Source organism: Elaeis guineensis, chromosome 10 (assembly GCF_000442705.2).
Source record: "Elaeis guineensis isolate ETL-2024a chromosome 10, EG11, whole genome shotgun sequence".
In the NCBI taxonomy this organism is placed as follows: domain Eukaryota; kingdom Viridiplantae; phylum Streptophyta; class Magnoliopsida; order Arecales; family Arecaceae; genus Elaeis; species Elaeis guineensis.
The window spans coordinates 36,248,172-36,258,505 of record NC_026002.2 but is presented as its reverse complement, the minus strand read 5'-3'; the positions used below and the strand labels follow the sequence as shown (position 1 = coordinate 36,258,505).

The 10,334-nt window shown below is 46.7% G+C and overlaps 1 protein-coding gene across 1 annotated transcript in view; it reads right to left on the bottom strand.

Moving 5' to 3' along the window:
• Positions 1–797: 797 nt before the first annotated feature.
• The window catches only part of LOC140851900 (uncharacterized), a 51,023-nt gene continuing 41,486 nt past the window's right edge, over positions 798–10,334 (bottom strand). Inside the window, exons 2-4 of the mRNA XM_073243996.1 lie at positions 4,058–4,385; positions 1,231–1,445; positions 798–1,067 (exon numbers count right to left, since the gene is read on the bottom strand). Coding sequence (XP_073100097.1) covers positions 1,241–1,445; positions 4,058–4,385 — 533 coding nt within the window. The 3' untranslated portion in view covers positions 798–1,067; positions 1,231–1,240. The remainder of the gene's footprint in view (positions 1,068–1,230; positions 1,446–4,057; positions 4,386–10,334) is intronic.

The window sequence follows — 10,334 nt, the reverse complement described above, 5'->3', positions numbered from 1 at the left end:
GGAAATTGACCGAGGGGAGGGCACGGTGATCAAAGTTGGACAGGAAGAAGTGAAGAGCCGACCAACAGGTTGAGTTAGAAAACTCTTATATCAGGAAGAAATAACACGAAGCCAACCTCCTAGGTTCAATGGTTGAATGAAATGATAGGAATATTTCCTTCTTCCACGGAATGGCTGGTAACTAATGCACACAGCAAGAGAGAGAAAAATAGAGTAGAGCTAATATATGGATTCCTACATTTTCCAAAGTCCAACTTGGTCCAGACCAGACGGCCAGGGGTCTGACATTGATGATTCTAACAATTAAATATGACCTACATTTTCCAAAGTCCAACTTGGTCCAGACCAGATGGCCAGGGGTCTGACATTGATGATTCCAACAATTAAATATGATCTACCATTTCCAAACTATTTAATATCAAATAATTAGATAATTTAAAAATCTCTATCTACACACCAAATAATCAAAAAATATGCATTCTGGGTATATTTAAAATTTCTATTTCTTTATTAGTAGATGCTGAGCGAATCTGGAAATCATATTATTTTTTGACAATAAGCAATTTAGAGATAGTTGTTTATATTTAATAGCTCACTACTGATCCCTAATTGTCCGGACCGGACTCATCTTATTTTGATTCTTGTATGGACCCCACATATTAGATATATTATAATATATATAGATAGATAGAGAGATAGAGATATATATAGAGAGAGAGAGAGTTCATAATTTAGTCAAAAATTTGCATAACCTTTAGGTCAATGTCCAGACTTTTCTTCCAGATATGGCAACAGGTCATATGGAAAAAGACTACAAATAATAGAAAAAAAATAGAAAAGATAAGCAAATAACAAAAGCTTTTATCACTGAAAAATCCCTTGAGTTTATATGAACACCAAAATTCCTCTCCTCTTAAGTTGGGGAAAATGCAATTATGTACTCTATCAATTCATGCTCACCAGGCTCTGACCAACTTGCAGTTGCACAATGACTTGCTACAATTTGTATTGTAGGCTCAAACTATCATCACCATGTGACCCAAACCTCTGGCTCCAAGGTAACTTGCCTATCATAGAACAAGAAAGCAAGAAACATAAAGATTTAAGGAAAAAACCTTGTGATTAGAGATAGAAGGCAAAATACTCCTTTTCCTTCAACCACATTGAAATTACCTTTCACCTCATCAATTAATCAAAATCATCACATGACACAGAGTTTCTGATGATTACCCAATTTTTATCATAAGACAATAAGCTTTCTTGGCACATCCTCCACAACTAAATGCTCCTCACCATCATGGTCATGAAGAACAAATGTCAGTACACCAACCAGGCAAAGCACTGAACCTAAAATAAGCTTGTCGTAGTGCTCCACCCAGTGAAATTTGAGCTGGCTGGCTCCATAAAATGAGAGGGCTACTAGAGATATCATCACAATTAGAGTACTGCACCAAAAAAAAAAAAAAAAGGAAAAAAAAAGAGGTAATGTACTTATTGAACTCCTGAAACTGAAGAAAAAACTAAAAACTAAAAGGTGAGACTTGTATCAAGTGTTCATTTAATACACTAACGCACACAAAAACAAAATTAAAAAATAAATGTAAACCTCTTGACCAGCATGGAATGCTGGTTACATACATGATGCCTGGATTAGCTTTGAACAAAAATTTTAAACCACATTTTTGATAAACAGGGCCTTGCATCTAAGCTTGTTGGGTCTTGTCAACAAACTTTCTAAGCAAATTCATTTGTTATTATATCACACATAAGTACTTCTGATTTGATGGGGTTTTATCAGAATTCTGATGCTCCTAGCCAGAATTTTTCCAGACCTATACTTCAATGTATACAACCCCTTTGATGTATATATATTCCTTCACAAACTACATTCTAACTTTACACTCTCTTCCATCTCTAACCTGATAGCAATCAATTTATAACAAGTTAATGTCAAAAATAACATATTAAGCCAACTCTTCAATGGTCCCGCATTTCACCAAATCACATTGCCAAAACAACTCTTAAAGAAGATAATTCTCCTACGCACATCTGTTTGGTGGGATTCTCTTATATCAGTGAGCGTGATGTAGCTTTACAAAGTGTTGAAAAACTACTAGTTTTACATTCACCAAGATTGTTTTAAACAATAGTTTAATAGACAATTTGATATTCATGCTTTTGGATAAAACAAAGATGGGTCATCCAAATTGGGAACAGAAATTGGACAAAGACATGCAACAAAGCATTATGCCAATCATTTACAACACTATATAATTTATCCAGATAAAAATTTTATAACAAATATGCAGCCTAGTTTAATAATTTATTTCTGATCACTAGATGAAGCATTGGTTTAGAGGTATCAAGAACAGATGAGGGTGATGGCAACATAAAATTCGGAAGTCAATGAGGCACGACTGGCATAATATATAGACTTAAACAACAAAAAGCCTCTGCAAAGTAGTGACTAAACCAGTATAACATTGCTGTTGAACATTACCCCTGATGCACTGCTTACCCCTGCTAAAGGCAGCCAAACTGCTAGAATATCCTTACTAATCAAACAAGGTACAATATAAATTCCTTACACATAAGATCTAAAATTCAGAAGAAAGTTCATAAAACAATCTGAAATGCACCCAATTCATTTCATCATGTTTCTTTTACAAAACCAAAGTACATATAGAGGCATACCTGAATAGAAGCACAACAATAGCTAGCACCATCATAGATGAGGAGTTGCCAATAGCAAGGAAAACAGGAAGTGTTGTTGCACAAGGAGATAATGCTGGTACAAGAATAAGTCCAGCCACAGCCATGTTCTCCAAGGGATAGTTGTGGGAGGAACTGTGGCCTCCCTTATCAAATAAGAATAGCAGAACATAACTTCCTCCAAGAATTATGAGAAGCAAGGATGCAAGCCTATGCACTATTTTCTCACCAGCAATTGTAGTGGCCATGGTAATTGCAGCAATGCCAAGCAGTGAGGTTGAAACCACATGCAGGACCACTCCAAATACAGCTGTTAGTAAAATTAAAAAGAAACTCTGTGAGTGTGCCTGGTTAGCCGCAACAATGGAACCACATAGATCTTTGCAGTCCAAATAGCAGCAATAGTTTTTGTTTGACATCTAGAACTAACTCTAAAAGCTAATGAGCAACAATATGATGTTTTCTATTTACATTCCCGTCTCTTAATAAGAACCACTAAACAACCAGATCTGTTGTGGGGGTTATCCCACCTCAGATCATAAGAAAAACGATCTGAATCAAAAACCGAGCTCATAAGAAAGCCGACTTGAACCAGATGCTGAGTTCATAAGAAAGCCATCCTAAATTGGAGGTTGAGTTCATATAAAGCCAACCTGAATTGGAGGCTGAATGCCGACCTAAATTAGAGACTGAATGCTGATCTGGCTTAACTCAGCTTATCTAAACACCGACCTGAGCTACCTAAATTGACTTCTGGTGAAGTATTATGATTAGCTCATATAAATATTGGTCTGACTCATTTCAACTTATATAAATACTAATCTGAAGCAAAGTGTTTCATATATCCGAAATGTTCGGAGTCTTATATGATACTTGATCTTACCTCGGTCTTTTATCGAGGTGAACCATAACATTAGTGGCAGCAGTCATTCTACGAGAGCCCACCATAATTTTTACAACTAAGCCACAGTTGGCCATGATCTCACATACAGCCATACTATAGCTCATTCCTAGCTGGCACATACAGCTAAGTATGACTTCATTTCCAGCTAATATATACATTTATGCTCTAGCTCACTTACAGCTGGTCTTTAACGGTCTAACAAACTCTTTCAATGGCCTAACAAACTCTCTAATGGTCTCATCAGCTCCTCTATAAATAGAGAGCCAAGAGATCCTTTAGGTAAGTTCTCACTCCCAAGTCCTAAGTTCTAAGCTCAAGCTCTAGAGCTCAAACTAGAGTAAAACTCTGCTGGTGGTACATGTAGAGGCATATCTTCTGAAATGCACCCAATTCATTTCATCATGTTCCTTTTACAAAACCAAAGTACATATAGAGGCATACTTGAATAGAAGCACAACAATAGCTAGCACCATCATAGATGAGGAGTTGCCAACAGTAAGGAAAACAGGAAGTGTTGTTGCACAAGGAGATAATGCTGGTACAAGAATAAGTCCAGCCACAGCCATGTTCTCCAAAGGATGGTTGTGGGAGGGACTGTGGCCTCCCTTACCAAATAAGAATAGCAGAACATAACTTCCTTCAAGAATTATGAGAAGCAAGGATGCAAGCCTATGCACTGTTTCCTCACCAGCAATTGTAGTGGCCATGGTAATTGCAGCAATGCCAAGCAGTGAGGTTGAAACCACATGCAGGACCGCTCCAAATGCAGCTGTTAGTAACATTAAAGAGAAACTCTATGAGTGTGTCTGGTTACATCGAACCACATAGATCTTTGCAGTCCAAATAGCAGCAATAGTTTCTGTTTGACATCTGGAACCAACTCTAAAAGCTAATGAGCAACAATATGATATTTTCTATTTACATTCCCGTCTCTTAATAAGAACCATTCCTATCTCTTAATAAGAACCACTAAATAACCAGATCTGTTGTGGGGGTTATCCCACCTCAGATCATAAGAAAATCGATCTGAATCAGAGACCGAGCTCATAAGAAAGCCGACTTGAACCAGATGCTGAGTTCATAAGAAAGCCATCCTAAATTGGAGGTTGAGTTCATATAAAGCTAACCTAAATTGGAGGCTGAATGCCGACCTAAATTAGAGACTGAATGCTGATTTGGCTCAACTCAGCTTATCTAAACACCGACCTGAGCTCCCTAAATTGACTTCTGGTGAAGTATTATGATCAGCTCATATAAATATTGGTCTGACTCATTTCAACTTATATAAATACCGATCTAAAATAAAGTGTTCCATATATCTGAAATATTCAGAATCTTATATGATACTTGATCTCACCTCGGTCTTTTATCGAGGTAAACCATTACATTAACGGCAACAGTCATTCTGCGAGAGCCCACCATAATTTTTACAACTAAGCCACAGTTGGCCATGATCTCACATACAGCCATGCTATAACTCATTTCCAGCTGTCACATACAGCTAAATATGACTTCATTTTCAGCTAATATATACAGTTATGCTCTAGCTCACTTACGGCTGATCTTTAACGGTCTAACAAACTCTTTCAATGGCCTAACAAACTCTCTAATAGTCTCATCAGCTCCTCTATAAATAGAGGGCCAAGAGATCCTTTAGGTAAGTTTTCACTCCTAAGTCCTAAGTTCTAAGCTCAAGCTCTAGAGCTCAAACTAGAGTGAAACTCTGCTGGTGGAAATTTTACCAGTTCTTCAACGAGAGCTCTAATTTTCATCCAGTTCAAACTCTCTAGTTCCACACCAACCCCTCTGCTCTCTATTATACTTTTTTCACCTTTTGTTTTTGAGGCTCGAACCGACTTAAGCGTTGGAGGGTTAAGAACCGGAGGATCCACATTCGGTTTTTTGACTTATTTTGCAGGTTTCTTAAAGACTTGTCAGATTGGATTGCTACAGCCTCTCTAGTGTGGTTTCTTCCGATCCCATTATTTCAGATTTTGAGCCTCGCAGCAACAGGACTAGACAAATATAGATAGCTCGACTGCATTATCAAACTCAAAAAACAACTACTACAAATGGATGCAGCCTGATCATCATTAAAACATGATGAACCAGTAAAATGAATGACACAGGAATTATCATCAGATGTATATATAAACAGGGCTGTTTACTGTCAAAGATCACTAAATCCAGATAGAATGGTGAATGCTCCCCATTGCACCATGCAAAAAATGTCGGGACCTATATAAATGCTTATATATGGAGAGGACAGATGAACACTTGCTTATGCATCTGTGCTCATGTGTCGATTGATCAGTAGGCAGAATTAAAAAATATACCTGTTGCGGCCAATCGCCTCGTCGTCTGATCGCCGGGGAACGTGCGCCTGCAAAATGAGAAGTCCACACTGACCGGAGGCGGCTCCGGCGGGGACCCTCCGACGGTCAAGTCAGAGAGGTGACTGGGCAACAGTGAAATGAAGACAGAGAGCTCAATCGAGAGAGAGAGAGGGGGGAGCAAGCCTGTGGTTCCGAAGTCGAAATGGAGGTCCCCTGCACTGTTGCCTTCCCCGATTTATATAGTGGAGCATGGTATGGCGCCGCCATTAATGGCGCGGACAATTGAAGAATTGTCAACTCACTGTAGACTGTCAGAGTCGCCGTAAGGGTGTCAAATCGTCGTGGGGCTGTCAAATCACTAGGGTTGCCCCATGCCTTAGGTGGGATAATGCCCCTAGGCGGCAGTGCCGCATGCCGTTGTCAGGACTGACAGTTTCTGGCAGTCGTACGGCGTTTGGGAGGGCTGGCCGATCATACGTCGGTATTCGGCTGCCGAGATGTCGGGTGATGACCCGGAGGCACCGTCGGCTGGTCTGGTGTCTTGCTTAAGTCGGACGTCGGCTGCCACCCCCGATAGTGAGTCGGTAATATGGGTTCGGCCACTCGGTCGGTCGGGAACAGCATGGGTCGGTTCGGCCGACACACCTTCGATCGGATATTGTCGGCAGCCGTCTGTCGGGGTCGTCGGTCGGAGTCGTCCGTCGGGGTCGGTCGGAGTCGTCCGTCGGGGTCGATCGGGGTCGTCCGTCGGAGTCGTCGGTCGGAGTCGTCCGTCGGGGTCGTCCATCGGGGTCGTCCGTCGGAGTCGTCCGTCGGAGTCGGTCGGGGTCGTCCGTCGGAGTCGTCCGTCGGGGTTGTCCATCGGAGTCGTCCATCGGGGTCGGTCGGAGTCGTCCGTCGGGGTCGTCCGTCGGGGTCGTCCGTCGGAGTCGTCCGTCGGGGTCATCCGTCGGAGTCGTCGGTCGGAGTCGTCCGTCGGGATCGTCGGTCGGTATATCCCAATAGTTGCCCCCCCCACTCCTGAGCCCGATGTCGTGTTGGCTCGCGTGAACACGTGGGCGACGGCTTCGGACGAAAGGAGTGGTTTTCCGTCTTTTCTTGCCCCGACTCTGGCGATCACATCAACGAACGATCCAATATCGGTCGTCCCGATTGTAGGTCGAGCATGCACGTCGAGTCGGAGGTCGGCCGACCTCCGAACGTTGCTCGTCGACATGATCATTCCACAAAATCTGATAGTCGAGTAGCGTCCGATGTATTCGGATAGGATAACGATGGCAAGTCGAATATCCATTGTCCTGCCCTTGGTCGGACGTATGCGTCGGGATGTATGATAAACGGTAGCAAGCCGAATATCCTTCGATCGATCGTGACCAGATCGGTATGTCGCGAATGCGACTGCGGTCGTCTTGGCGTTTTGCCCTTCTTAGTCGAAGCTAAGTCGGCAAGTTAGCCAGCCGTATTAGTCGAAGCCCTTTGCCTTCAGAGGTGGGGGCCATCGTAGATATTCTGCCCCTTCGATCTCCGTTGTAGAATCCGATGTGTCCTCGATGATCGAGACGTAGATTGAGCCGTTGGTTCGGCGATTCGACGATCAGGCCGACGACGGAGTCGTAGATTCAGCGATCGACAATCGAGCCATGTTGGTCTGGGCCTTTTGCCTTCAAAGGCTGAGGCCGTCGGTTCCGACGATCGGTGATCGAGCTGTTGATTCGGCGATCGGCAATCGAGCCATGTTGGTCGGGGCCTTTTGCTTTCAAAGGCTAAGGCCGTCGATTTCGGCGATCGGTGATCGAGCCGTTGATTCGACGATCGACGATCAGCCATGTTGGTCGGGGCCTTTTGCCTTCAAAGGCTAAGGCCGTCGATTTCGGCGATCGATGATCGAGCCGTTGATTCGGCGATCGACGATCGGCCATGTTGGTCGGGGCCTTTTGCCTTCAGAGGCCGAGGCCGTCGGTTCCGACGATCGGTGATCGAGCCGTTGATTCGACGATCGGCAATCGAGCCATGTTGGTCGGGGCCTTTTGCCTTCAAAGGCTAAGGCCGTCGATTTCGGCGATCGGTGATCGAGCCATTGATTCGACGATCGAGATCGGCCATGTTGGTCGGGGCCTTTTGCCTTCAGAGGCCGAGGCCGTCGGTTCCGGCGATCGGTGGTCGAGCCGTTGATTCGGCGATCGGCAATCAAGCCATGTTGGTCGGGGCCTTTTGCCTTCAAAGGCTAAGGCCGTCGATTTCGGCGATCGGTGATCGAGCTGTTGATTCGGCGATCGACGATCAGCCATGTTGGTCGGGGCCTTTTGCCTTCAGAGGCCGAGGCCGTCGGTTCCGACGATCGGTGATCGAGCCGTTGATTCGGCGATCGGCAATCGAGCCATGTTGGTCGGGGCCTTTTGCCTTCAAAGGCTAAGGCCGTCGATTTCGACGATCGATGATCGAGCCGTTGATTCGGCGATCGATGATCGGTCATGTTGGTCGGGGCCTTTTGCCTTCAGAGGCCGAGGCCGTCGGTTCTGACGATCGATGATCGAGCCGTTGATTCGGTGATCGGCAATCGAGCCATGTTGGTCGGGGCCTTTTGCCTTCAGAGGCCGAGGCCGTCGTAGATTTTTTGCTCCTTCGATCTCTATCAGGATCTGCGCATGAGGAGCGGGGAGAGGGGTGTAGGAGTCATACCTGCGATGCGTCGGTCTCGGACTCCGTCGTCGGGGCAAGACCCGTCTATCGGTGGAGGGCCTGCTGGGTTCAGCATGGGCCCGACCTTTCTTCCATTTTTCTTTTCGGCCCGTGCCTTAAGTCAGGCGCCGGTCGGAAGCTCCTTCGTCCGCGCGCATGTACTTGTACGCGCGCTCCAGCAGTTCGGCATATGTTCGGGGGAGGGTTTTGTCCAGAGAGTAGGTGAACCGGGATGTCCTTAGCCCCCGTTTCATGGCCGAGATGGCCATGTCTCCATTGTGGTCCCGGACCTCAAGCGTGGCCGCGTTGAATCGCATCACGAAGTGTCGTAGAGTCTCATTTTCTCTCTGCTTGAGGAAGAAAAGACTGTCCGAGGTTCGTGGCGGCTTCCGACTGGTGCTGAAATGGACCACGAAGGAATGCTCGAGCTGTCCGAAGGAGTGGATACTTCCCGATCGAAGACCGGAGTACCAGGCCCTGGCAGCTTTGCGGAGCGTGGCGGGGAAGCCGATGCGAAAGAGAGCGTCGGTTGCCCCTTGAATCGTCATGAGAGCTTTGTAGCTCTCCAGATGGTCGATTGGGTCGGTGGAGCCGTCGTAAGACTCCACGTGCGGCATCTTGAACCGACTGGGGATCGGTTCGTCGAGGATGAGTCGGGAGAGAGGTTGGGCGGTCTGGAAGTCGACGTCGTTTGAAGACTTCTGCCCGTCCACCTGCAGCTGCGCGAGCCGACGGTCGATTTTCTCGAACCTGCGTTCGTAGTCGTCTGTCCGTCGGTGCTGGGAGACCCCAGGAGTGGAGTCTCTGGAAGAGTCCGAGAGAGAGGCGGACGGCGTTCGCGGTCGCTTCTCCTTCCTCGCTCGTTCCAGCTGGGAGGGAGAATGCTGTCGGGACCGATGGGCGTCACGCCGCGGCCGCCCTCCTTTCTGTGGGAGCGCTGTGGCAGGTGCTCCCGCGGAGGCGACGGAGATCGACGCGGGCGTCGGTGGCTGCTCCTGGAGGGCATCGGACGTGCCGCCGGTTGCCCGACCGGTGATGGCGGCAGCCGTGCGGGTTGTTGCTGGAGGCTTTTGACGGCATCCGTCAGCACGGTCATCTGCCGTACGATCGCCGCGATCTGCGCCTCCGTGGTGACCGCGGGATGCGGGGAGCTAGGTTCCGCCGCGGAGGGTGGCGGAGAGGTCTCTTCCTAGCAGGAAGAGCGTCTCGCCGACCCGGTGACTCTCGATCGTTGAGCTCTTGTCTTTGTCATTAGTATATGCTGCTTGCGTCCCCCCTACCTGGCGCGCCAATCTGTTGCGGTCAATCACCTCGTCGTCTGATCGTCGGGGAACGTGCGCCTGCAAAATGAGAAGTCCACACTGACCGGAGGCGGCTCCGGCGGGGACCCTCCGACGCTCAAGTCAGAGAGGTGACTGGCAACAGTGAAATGAAGACAGAGAGCTCAATCGAGAGAGAGAGAGGGGGGAGCAAGCCTGTGGTTTCGAAGTCGAAATGGAGGTCCCCTGCACTGTTGCCTTCCCCGATTTATATAGTGGAGCATGGTATGGCGCCGCCATTAATGGCGAGGACAATTGAAGAATTGTCAACTCACTGTAGACTGTCAGAGTCGCCGTAAGGGTGTCAAATCGTCGTGGGGCTGTCAAATCACTAGGGTTGCCCCATGCCTTAGGTGGGATAATGCCCCTAGGCGGCAGTGCCGC